The sequence below is a fragment of the Perkinsus marinus genome, assembly GCF_000006405.1.
Source record: "Perkinsus marinus ATCC 50983 genomic scaffold scf_1104296945006, whole genome shotgun sequence".
NCBI classification, from domain to species: Eukaryota; Perkinsozoa; order Perkinsida; family Perkinsidae; genus Perkinsus; species Perkinsus marinus.
In genome coordinates, this window is record NW_003211258.1 from 20,314 (window position 1) to 32,383 (window position 12,070).

Consider the following 12,070-nt stretch of genomic DNA (forward strand, 5'->3'; position numbering starts at 1 on the left):
TTTCTCGTTTTAGTGTTGTTGTGGTTCCGCAGCTTTACCACTACCTCCGTGGAGGTAACAAAAAAAGATCTCCAATGATGTCTCTGTGGGACTCACGATTGAGTTCATTGTGATCAATCATCTGCGCAATAGTGGTCTTACTAACGGTATAGCAAAGAGTATCAGGGTCACGCACGGTGTACTTGATCGTGAGCATTAGGAAGGGTAACGGGAGCTTGAATGATCTGAGATGAGGGAGAGCTGCAACAACACTCTTCTCTCCCCAGTGGTTGATTGATAGTCGCGTCTGCCGAGGCTCATACTACTTGACAAGTAGTGGTGACTCTATATTCCATGTACTTTCGTCACGAGATAACGGTAGCAGATAGCGAAACCAGTACGTCACACCGCCGCTTGTGGAATGACAAAAATGACAAGCCCAAGGACTATCTTGATGACGCACTGAGCTTATCCACCGGTAACATGCACGCGCACGGCGAATTCCAGACACTCCCTCGCCAGAAAGGTACAACCTGCCTACTGACAAATATACTATATTGAGGTGGCCGAACGGAGTCGACTCACACAACAACAAGAACAACAACAACAACAACAACAAGAACAACAACAACAAGAACAACAACAACAACAACAACAACAACAACAACAACAAGAACAAGAACAACAACAACAACAACAAAAGAGCTATCGGCTACACCAGCTACAAGTCAATCATTTAAAGAGAGTACAGCTTATCTGATCGCACGGAGGAGACAGTATTTGTGTGAGCCTTCATGATAAAAGTAGTTAGCTGAGGGGTTCATCAGCGGGAGAGTACAGTAGAAGTAACGTCACACATACATAGAAATACGAGCGGTCCAGCGATATCGATGTTATTCGGCGACTCATCGGGAAGTCGGCGAGGAAGGCACATTCTCCTCCACGATTGAACCATGATTTCTGGGTTAGTTTTTTGAACCGCTCTGACCGCACAGCTGAGTTCTTGGTTCCTATTGCGTGCTTAGTTGCCTTTACCTTTGTTCCACCATGGTTGAATTATGGAGTTTTCTGCTTATCTCGGACAGGCCACGCAAGGGCCCTCTAACTGATGAGGATTATTACAAGCTCAGAGCGCCTAGTAGATTGGCGTACAGACTGAGGTACCATCCGAGGCGGATTCTGGACCTGGTCCTCATCTTTGCGAGTCTGTTCCTCGAGTGGCTGGCCAATACTATGCTGGCACCAGTGACGCCTTGGTGAGCTTTCTGCAATCAATGGTGACTGACTTCGCGGTTTTGACAGGTACGTTGAGAAACTCGCTCCTGGTATGAACCCAGGCACGGCTGCCTCCGTACTGATGGCATCATATGCAGTTGGCACATTCTGTTCATCGATGGTTACCGGTCCGATATCAGACAGGATTGGGCGTCGTCCCGTCATCGTGGGCGCTATGACAATATTCATGGTCTCGCAGTTCCTTGTAGCCAATGCCTGGGACTTGGGAAGCTTCGCTGGCTTCCGCGCTATGGGAGGTGTCGCTGCTGGTAATCACTTCAACTTGGAGGTCTCTCGCCAACAGGGATTGTTCCCAAGGTACCCGTCCGGTGATCATGGCGTTCATCCTCGATAGCAGTCGATACGAGGACATGAAGATGTACGGTGTTATGTTTGGATTGTGTGTTGTGGTCGGCCAAGCAGTCGGACCAAGCATTGGTAAGGCTCGCAAGGATAGTTGAGCGCGATGTGGTTGTGACTTTCGTTGTATTTTTCCTTCTTTCCAGGTGGAGCTTTGGCCGAGATAACTCTGTCCTTCCCCTTCTACTTCGTCGGTGTGCTAGGAGCGATCCTTGTATTGCTGCTTCTGTTGTTCCTCACTGAATCGTTGCATAAAGATGAGAACGGCATGCCTATACGAAGAACGGGAGGACCTGAGGTCGTCATGGCTAAGAACAAGTTCCTGTGGCCCACGGTCGCCTGTATGGCCTTGGCAGCTTTCGCAGGACAGTGCGCACTCTGTTTGGCCCTTCCGACTGTCATACAGCTCGTCTTTAGGTATATAGAGATCAACTGGTCTACTGTATTCGGCCTGCTAGGCTCGGAGCAGTATCATCTCAACCCTAGCCAGAATGGTGGAGTTCTCAGTATTGGTGTCCTTGCGATGATTGCTGTGAATATTGTTTACGTGCCGGTTACTCGTGAGTGACTTTCATGGTGCTTCGAAGTGTAGGTGGACGTTCTCCATTTTAGGTGTTATCGAGCCGGCTCTGGTGGCAAGCATTGGTCTGTTCTTTTCTTGCCTTATCGTTATCGTTCCCTTTATACACAACCTGGTCGGGGTTATTTTCTTGGGCATGGCTATCCAAGGAGGAGGTAGGGCGTGGGGATTGAACCTGGCTCATCATCTAGGCGGATATGCTCCCTAACCGATTGAGCAATTCGTATTTTCAGCGATGTGTTACTTTGCCGGTATGGGGTACTTCTCGGCAAGTGTTTGCCCCCCTAAAACGAGAGGACTCGTCAATTCTGTCATCATGGCCTCTGCGAATTCTGGTGAGTATCCCGCTCGAGTGTATGCTGTTGTTGTCATTGTCGATATTGATAGGTGGAATTTTCGGTCCATTCGCTGCCGGTATTCTGTACGGCTTGAACACAGCCGCTCCGTTCTACCTGTCTGTCGGTGTCTCCTGTCTCGGAGGCCTAGCCTGTAAGTTGTTGACGATTCGAGAGCATTTACGCTGTTGCTGGACGGATCGAATTCGCGGCCGCAGTTGTGATCGAAGTCCGCTTCTTAGGTTTTGGTATCCAGATGGGTATAGCACATCAGTCGAAGTTAAATGATGATGCTGTAGAAGGACTAATGACTGATGTTCATGACGATCAGTCTACTACTCGCACATTTTCGGTTTAACGCGTAAAGACCCAGTGCTTCGGAGGCATTCTCCCCAGTGCAGTTGTACACCGCACCAATTGATTCCCTTCATTGGAAGGGTGGTTCATTCGAACGGCGTTCGCTGTTCGGTTATCATGGAAGAGTTAGCTTCCACCGTTCCCTTAGTTGCTGTCTTTAGTGAGGACGATCATCCTCGAACCGCTCATTGGAAATGCATGTTGAGTTTGTCCATCGATCGCAACAGTGTCCGCCTACTCTAGTCGATTGGTATATGCCACGGTATTGCGGGAGTATGTGTACTTTATCATTTTCATTGGAGTTGGCTTTCCAGTTGTCCCTCTTGGGTATAGCGACTTCACCACCATTCGGTGTTCTTGTCTGCCATCATGGTGGCGATGAAGAAACTCTGGAAGATATTGCCGCTTTGTGATGGAGGTAGCGATGGTCCGTTGCCCCCAAGTGAGTATTACACCCTCAATCATTGGAAGAGGCTGTTCTACCGCATTAAATACCGACCGAGACGGGTGGCCGATCTAGTCATGATATTCTTTAGCATCTTCCTAGAGTGGTTGGGGAGTACACTATTGGCACCCGTCACACCATGGTAAGGATAGACTCGCAATGCGGCGCGTCCATACCAGTTGTGCATCACTGATCCCTGCATCAGGTATATCGAGGATCTAGCTCCCGATATGAACCAGGGTACAGCCGCCTCTATTCTAATGGCTGCTTATGCTGTGGGGACGTTCCTTGCCTCTCTAGTCACCGGACCACTCAGTGATAGGTAGCGCGCCTCCCTGGAACTAGTACTCGAGTGGTCTCCTCAGACTCGGTCGTCGTCCAGTGTTTCTGTCGGCAATGACTATCTACACCGTTGCTCAGTTCCTCATGGCCAACGCTTGGGATATCGGCAGTTTTGCCGGCTTCCGTGCTATGGCTGGGGTTGCCGCTGGTACTCCAAGGGGGACTTCATCGTTCTATGTTTCTGGGAATCACGACGCGGGGACGTACGCAAAACTCACACTATAGCCCTGACATTTACGTGCAGTAGGGCCGCCTCTGCAATGAGAGCGATCGTGATTTCTGTGAGGTATTGCGTATAACGATAGGTATTACTATTATGGTTGTCCCGTGTAAACTGTACAGTTTCAGTGCCAAGGTGCTTGAGTGTTCTCGCAGCGGCTCGGTGTTGTCTCATTAGGTACTAGACCTTGTATTATGGCGTACCTTACAGATAGTAGTCGGCCTATCGATATGAAGCTCTATGGTGTCTTCATGGGCTTGTTTGTGGTGGTGGGACAAAGTCTAGGGCCTGCGATAGGTGAGGGTTGGCCGATCATTCCATAACCGATCAGGACTTGATATTGCTGTGGCTGAGTCCATAGATCTATAGCTTCACTCGATGAAATTCCATCAGCCAATGTTTGTGATTAGAGCGGTGTCAATGTTTCTGGTTTCAGGTGGTGCTCTAGCCAGCGTTAGTCTTTCCTTTCCATTCTACTTTATTGGTGTTATCTCTGCGATTCTACTGGTGTTTATGTATATCTTCCTGAGGGAGTCTTTGGTGAAGGATGAGCATGGTATGCCTGTGAATCGATTTGCTCGCCGCCCGGAGGATAAAGAGCCTCCAGCTAACAAATACCTCTGGCCGACTGTTGTCTGCCTTGCTATTGCGTCTTTCTCGGGACAGTAAGTTGGGAATTTACTAACGGTTCACTGAGACACTTTAGAGTTGGTGAAGTAGGAAAAATCGTGCAGAACAAAAGTGTTAACGTGTGAGTGGATGAGCGTGTGCGGCGCTTGAACCGCCGCTTATAAGAGTAGATGCGACTGCTCGTTGGTTTGCCACCCCGGTTTATAGAACGATAGAGGAATCGTGAATGTTCTCGCGACACCGTTATAATGCCTTTGTGAATCACGAGCTGCATCTGTGGAGGTCAGATCGAAAGGCGCCTTACCAATTCCCTCCTTACTCAGGTACCTTCAAATAAACTGGTCGACTGTCTTCGGTCTAGTAGGTGCCGATCAGTATCATCTATCAACATCGGCAAACGGCGGAGTACTGGGCATTCAGGCTATAGCATCAATCGTGGTTAACTGTATTTATCTGCCTTTAACTCGTGAGCGGGCTCGCTTGAGTTCAACATTTTTATGTTCTTCTCGTCAGATTTGCTCGAGTCGGCGTTACTCGGCTCGATTGGGATGCTCATATCCATCGGTATAATTGGTGTTCCTTTCATAGACAACCTCGTTGGAGTTATTTTCCTGGGTATGTGCATCCAGGCCGGAAGTAAGGATGGACGATTGTGTATTCGCCGTCACGAATAGTTGATGAAAAAAGCTATTGTTTCCCACACTGCATTCGAGGCGCGGACTGTGGATCTTAAACAGATGCAGAAAGGCTTTCTGCAGCATTGAATGGTTTACGCTAATCCCAAACGCTACTGGTGTGAACTACTATCGTTTATAGCACGGATTGTCCCCCTTCCTCCCAGTCTTCGTCGCTTTTATGCTTATCTCCCTCAGCCGCCTTGTATTTCGCTGGTATGGCTTATTTCAACTCGGTCATCGCACCACCAAAAAAGCGAGGTCTCATCAATTCCTCCGTCATGGGTGCTGCCAATGTCGGTAAGTATATTTTCTTCATGTGTTGACTCGGACTGGACTTTGAATGATGCATCTCTTCTCAGGTGGCATCGTAGGGCCTCTGGTGGGTGGTGATCTCTATGATCTTGATCCGACGTATCCATTCTATCTCAGTGTTATACTATCTTGTGTGGGTTCACTTGCATGTAAGACTCCGCACTGTAGATTGCTGTCTATGGATTAGCACGAGTCATTCAGTGAGATATTAAAGTAACGTATATTTATCGGAATTATTCTACCGTTCGAACTAACTCGAATTCACGAGCAACTCAGTCGCTTCCCTCATCTCTTCTTTTGTTCCCTAAGTGGAATGCAAAAATAACGCCGTTGTAGCTCACAATCAGAGTGATGTCGAAAGCTGTCATCGTCAGAGGACCGCTTTCCCCCCAGGTCTTGGCATTCACTTCGGAATCGAATATCAATTGAAGCTGTTCAAAATGGCAGCCGCTCCGAACACCTCGAACGAGCTGATGGGAGCCGCTAAGAGACCGCCGTCCAATCATCAGGCTACAGACGCTCAGGACGTTGCTTCAACAGTTGAGGAAGAGTCTCGATCTACAAACACTGCGGTTTGAACGCGCTCATCGTCGGGTATTCGCAGAGATCTCGTATGATGCAGTGGAGTTACTGCTGCTTCTGGGCGCTTTAAACGGAGAATTCTCAACTGTGTTTTCTCACCGCTCTTGATTTATGTAGTTTTATTAGCCAATACTATTCGCTGTTCTTGTCTCGTTGCAGCTATAAAATGTGCAGCTTCGTGCTCGTTCCTATAAAAAGGTTTCATTCCCTCCCGGGGGTTGGTTTTGGGCTAGTTGTCAATTCATTCGTTTTGAAGAGCTGAACGATCAAAGTTAACGTACTCATCCCTAAGGATGTATCAGGCAGCGAGCCTACGGAGCAGGTGATCATAGATTCGAATCCTGTATCGGGTATGTATTTACTCTTGTTGGCAGCAACTGATGGGAAGGGAACCATTCACCGTTGCGGGACCCGCTCGATGGAGTGCCAGATGACCCGTATAGATGATTTCAACTACCTCCATGCAGGCTTGTCTTAACATTAACCTACACCTAATAACTGTAACAACAATCAGCGGAAGTTACCCATCTCCTCCATCAATGATGAGCCACCGCTGGAGTGGCGCCATGCTGCAAAAACCGCACCACAGAATCAAAGCGTTGTAGTTCCTATGCAGCGCCGTCGTTCTCAGCCCACTAGCGCCAAAGATCCTCATGCAATGCATGATATGCATTCCTTCCTCCTTGCTATCAACACTCCACCGTTGCAACACTATATGACAACACAACATCGAGCACATTATGAATGAATGAAGCGATAGACCCTCATAGGGCAGAACGACTGTCATGATGACAGTCTCATGGATTAGTGTGTTCAAGTGGTCGTAGAAAACCAGCGGCTTCCTCAGGACTTAGCTCGAGTATCGTCAAAGACTCTCGTATAGCCTGCGAAACCAACACCGATGCCGTGTTCTAAGAAACCCGTGCGGGGCCGGCACTGCGGATTCTTCTCACTTTTGCGAGAAGATCTTCACCCCGAACTGAGTTGCTATCAGTCTGCCCGAGTGATGCGAGGGTTATCCTGAGGAGGATAACAAGCAGCGCATTCTGTGGAGAAGGCTGAATCCATTCCCGACTTACATATGCAAGTCGGAGTCATTTTCAGCTGATCCTGATCTTATATCTCTACTAGTCATTTCCAACACGCTGGAGAGGTCTGAGTTCTCTGCTCCATGCAAGTGACCTGCTTCGCACGACTTATTTCCCACCGTGTCTGAAGCACAGACAGCCTCAGCCGAAGAAAAATTTCTCAGAGCGGTCATCCCTATCGAACTAGGCTCCCTAGTGTATTTACCACCACTACGACGGACGTTGACAGTATGTCCTTGACAGATCGACTACTGCAATGTTAAAGAATTCACGAGCCTGATTACTGTACGCTCACCGCACGAGAATACGACGTCAATGGCATCGAGTTGGTAGTAGCATTTCGATGAGCCCTCCGTACGCAAAGCTCTATGTCTCTCTTTCCAATGATTATCCATGCTGTGACGAGAATTCCGTCGGCCGGACAATAGTCGAGGGCTCCGTTTGCGAGCTTGTCGATCGGTGCGAATCTGCGAATAATAATCCACCTGGAGAATCGCCACGAACAAAGACTTACTGCATCTTCAGCCCGTCTCGCTTCTTGCTCTCTCATCATCTCGACTTGTGAGCTCACCTGGGCATACTGATCATAGCCATCGCAGCAACTATCCCCCACTCGAGTCAGATGCACTACACAGGTTGGTAGAAATCACTGCTGCCGATGAGTTCAAAGCTGATACTATCGACTACTTCCCAGAATAATTATATAAATAAACATGTGTTAATAGTCTATATATTATAAACATATAATGATGTTATAGTAGTACATATAGGTGATATATGATGTAATGATATGAATGTATGGTATAATGATAATCGATACATAAATATATTATTATATAAACATAAAAATATAATGGAGTTTCACAACCCGTTTTACGTGAAGTGGCGTAAAACTCGGTGAAAAACGCGATATTCGCGGCCTGTAGTAGTCGTAAAATATGTTTTTCACTGATGTTTTCTCATATCACTAGGGTGAAACTCCAATAATATATAGTTGATAACTTTATGTAAACTATGAATTCAGTACTCTATAAGCTAAAGGGAACACCGAGTTCTCCCCAGTTCACATGAACGCTAGCCAGAGAAGACCTCGGCAGAGACTACTGACATGAACGTCACAAGAAGATCCACCTTCACGGTATAAGGGGGAGACTATCTCCACTTACCTTCTCGAGCTTCCGCGTCGTTACTTCTAATTGTCGCTTCAAGCGCTCGGTCTCACTTCGTAACCTGTTCTCCTTATCCTTGGCATCCTCTCCAGCCCGATTAGCTATTGCCAACGCCTACAGTCAGTGTTGGAATATGTGTTTAGTTTTCCCAGCATAGTTCACGAGCTTCTCCGTCACATTATGAGAAATCACACGCGACTGCGGGTAGAAATGTACAAAAACCGACAATAGTTTCGCCCAGAATTCTCATATTATCACCAACACACGAAGTTGACCATGTGCATATTTCACCACACCGTCCACAGCGAACATGTCTACGGTTCATGAACAAATTCATTACGAGCACCGACTATACTCTACCTCTCGTGCTTCCATGGCTTTGCTTTTCATCTGCTCAGCCGTCCTCCCCTGACGCTGGGCCTCCATCTTGACGGTCTTCAGTCTCGCCTCAAGGTCACTTATCCTTGATTCTGCTTCCACCATTTCACATTTCTTCGCGGAGATATCTCGTCGCAATTCATTTATAATTCCCTGGACATACAACTCAGCTCGCGAGCTGCAATCGTTCTATCCGGCAATGCACCCACTTCACGTGATCTTAGGTCCTTCCGACACGACTTTAGTTTGCTCAACAGCTCGCCATCGACCTCATCCCTCTTACTGTCCACCGCGTTCTACACATAACTCCTCTAAGAAGAAACATCTATCGTAGCCTACCTCAGCATCCGATAAGGCTCGTTCTTTCTCCTTCAGAGATTCTCGGACAACTTTGAGCTCTTCTCGCAATGCGAGTATCTTCACTTCCTGTTGGCTGAAATCAGGGCCAGCTCAATGATTCCAGTCGAGGGATCTCGGAAAAAAGTCCACAAGTATGCGCGTACCGGAATCACTCGAGCGCTGCCGACAACCCTACTTAGCCTTCTGCTTCGATCGTCGCAATTCCTCCACCATATCAGCCACCTCACTTGCTAACTTCACTTTAGCGTTGCGTTCACAGTCTACCACCTGAGTTCATCACTCGACACATGGCGAGGTAATGCTCCTAAATAGCATGTGAGTATTCCAAAAACCTCTCACGCGCCGATTCCTATATCATCCTTCTTGCCTTGCTCAATCGGCCGATCTCCTCATTAGCAGAGGCAAGCCTGCGACTCGTATCAATTCGAGCGAGTCGTTTGTCCTCCCGACTCTGTGCCAGCTCCCTTTTCAATACCTCCGCTCCGCTACGCAGATTACCGATTTCCTACACAACGACGAACCCAGGCAATCCCTAAGCCGACTCGAATACCTCTCTAAGGGCCCTGACAGTCTCAACATGCTTCGGATTGCCCAACGACGGCTTCATGGCAAGCCTCGGGGCTTGAACCTCAACATTCCCTCTCACTAGACGGCTACGAGGAGGTGACGATGATTGCGATCGGATCAGATTAGCCGTCATCCTCTGACACACGAGGACCGACTCAAATAGAAGTCGACCAACAGGGACGTATCGAATTATCATAGGCTGTGATTCGGCTCAGTCGACCAAGAGTACGAGTGAAGTAGCATCGCTTTGATACCCATGTTCCATACACAGAGTCTCATATATGAGTACTCATGCCTTGGTCGGGAAAGACTATTCTGAACGTGCAGAAACCGTCTGTCAAATCTTGGTCCGAGCCGAATCGACGCCCCAGTTCACCACGACTTCACATAATTCATGCATTCCCATTGAGGCGACTATCAAGGCGAGCAGCTCATTCAGTTGCTCGCTATTCGTAGCTTCATCCTATAGTATTGTGAGCATACCGTTTGCTATAGTCTGCTTGAGCCTATTTGTATTGGACTCTAAACCATGAACAGCAACAGCAACTTGGCGCCCTCCTCTCACCTCTGCCTTGCCAAGTACAGCCGCCAGCCTGTCTGCCATCCCTCGTTCCTCGATACTCATACTGCTGGGTCCCACTGGGCGTCGTACAGTCTGCACTCCTTTACTACGAGACTTTAACTGACCTTCTGCCACTGACAAGCTCGACTGTAGCTCCTGATCAGCACCAACATCCAGCATCACCAAACTTAACACTTCACGTTAGTGTGGTGATACATATGTTTGCTTTCCTCAACTGATGTAATACACAAATCCGAGTAAAAAGTGGAAAAGTAGTTTAGTATTTCCCGGAATTTCCTCAAAATTTTCATTTTTGGCACCAACATGTGTCACACATGATGTGTGATTGACAATGTGTATATTTTATCGCACCGCTCACCGTTACCTCAACCCTCTTGTGGAGGCTCTGAATGACTCGTTGATGCTGACAACAGCTACGCTCGCTTGTGGCCAGAGCTTGGTGACTATCACCTGTTGAGATTGCCTCTATATCACAAACTCCCGTCTCCGATCTAAAGTGTCATGATTTTTAGAGTAACGCTAGGACACATAACATAATTAATTTTCACATAATGAAGACCTCATGTAAATGTGTCACACATTTACATGAGGTCTCCATCAAACAAGTTGTAAACAACTCGATTTGCTCGCTAGTGCGGCAGGACTGAGTGCTCCAGCAATCATATTATTTAGATAGAATTACTCTAGCGATGCAGTTGCGCCTCTCAGCGGCTGTCGCTGGATTCGATTGAGTCTGATAAACCGACACAGTGTGTGTTGTTAGGCGGTGATCGATAAAGAGGCCTCCAAAAAAGTTATACATAAATCCAAGGACTTCTCTTCACGACAGGCATTCTTAGGTTCGGATCAATTCACTACAATCTAAGGCCATGTAGTAAGCTCGCTGCCAGACCACCCACCGAGTGCTCCTCGCAACCTCATATTCTCCTCTTCCAAAGGCGGACATAACAAGCAGGGAGGAGGTGCACCTCGAAAGGCCAATAACGGGTGTTCCCCGCTCTCATGAGTACCTCTATCCGAGGCCCATCTCCCTACTCCTCTAGACACCCCCAAGCTTCGCGGCTCCATCCTATACGACATTGATTATGGCGGACAAGGCCCAAGACCTCACTGAGTTCCGTCTGATATCATCTCTGCCACTGCCTGGCAGCTACTCGTACACAACAACACCGCCGTCCGCTCAGTCTGAGCACTCCCATCGTTGGTCGACAACTCAACCGTTTGCGATGGTACGTCTTGGAGCTCTAAAGGTAGCATGTATCACCACTTGCCATACCACTCGGTCACTACTTCCACATCTCTCAATCGGCCTAGCAGTCAGCTGTGAGTTAGCCTCGGCCAGTCGAGCCGCAACCTCTACATATCTACGGTAGAGCACTCGCTGCGGCATGCAACTCAAGTGTTGGAGTAGGAATATATGTACGCTTTCCTCAGCTCAGCTCAGGAGTTTACTCAGTATTCATAAAAAGTTACATACGAATTCAGATGGAAGTGTACAGAAACCAATACGAATTTTCATATTCTCATCAACACACGTAGTTGACCATGTGCATATACAGTCAGCCTGGATGAGTATGAGCTCATTATCACAAATAATCACAACCGCTGAGCACGATGCGGTACACTTCACTACGCTAGTGAGTCACAAGAGCATTCAAACTGTACCCCAGCCCTTGATGAACCCACTTGCGATGCATATTCCTCTGCTGCTCAGCCATGACTTCGATCCTCTTGAGCACAGCATCATATCGACGTGTATGCTCCTGTCCTTCTCCATCGACCTCTTCAGCGACTATACACTCACCTCTACTCGTGCCTCTACTAGACGCTC

General features: G+C 47.9%; 3 protein-coding genes across 3 annotated transcripts; 2 read left to right on the forward strand and 1 right to left on the reverse strand.

The window, feature by feature from the left end:
- Nucleotides 1-1,372: 1,372 nt before the first annotated feature.
- Nucleotides 1,373-2,887, forward strand: Pmar_PMAR013045 (Quinolone resistance protein norA, putative; the record flags this gene model as incomplete). Its single annotated transcript, XM_002779928.1, has 8 exons — nt 1,373-1,523; nt 1,573-1,692; nt 1,761-1,983; nt 2,032-2,174; nt 2,227-2,349; nt 2,428-2,529; nt 2,582-2,683; nt 2,772-2,887. The coding sequence occupies 8 exons, from the start codon at nt 1,373-1,375 to the stop codon at nt 2,885-2,887; spliced, it is 1,080 nt and encodes a 359-aa protein (XP_002779974.1).
- A 368-nt stretch (nt 2,888-3,255) lies between these two features.
- On the forward strand, nt 3,256-5,716 carry Pmar_PMAR013046 (Quinolone resistance protein norA, putative; the record flags this gene model as incomplete). Its single annotated transcript, XM_002779929.1, has 10 exons — nt 3,256-3,473; nt 3,537-3,653; nt 3,697-3,821; nt 4,071-4,190; nt 4,330-4,558; nt 4,847-4,989; nt 5,037-5,159; nt 5,396-5,497; nt 5,560-5,645; nt 5,681-5,716. The coding sequence occupies 10 exons, from the start codon at nt 3,256-3,258 to the stop codon at nt 5,714-5,716; spliced, it is 1,299 nt and encodes a 432-aa protein (XP_002779975.1).
- Nucleotides 5,717-6,849: 1,133 nt separating this feature from the next.
- Pmar_PMAR013047 (S antigen precursor, putative) lies at nt 6,850-9,325 on the reverse strand. Its single transcript, XM_002779930.1, has 10 exons — nt 9,265-9,325; nt 9,069-9,162; nt 8,939-9,025; nt 8,712-8,882; nt 8,349-8,465; nt 7,697-7,753; nt 7,541-7,649; nt 7,174-7,306; nt 7,048-7,114; nt 6,850-6,978 (listed from the first exon to the last, which is right to left on the reverse strand). The coding sequence occupies exons 1-10, from the start codon at nt 9,300-9,302 to the stop codon at nt 6,892-6,894; spliced, it is 960 nt and encodes a 319-aa protein (XP_002779976.1). The 5' UTR covers nt 9,303-9,325; the 3' UTR covers nt 6,850-6,891.
- Nucleotides 9,326-12,070: the final 2,745 nt, after the last annotated feature.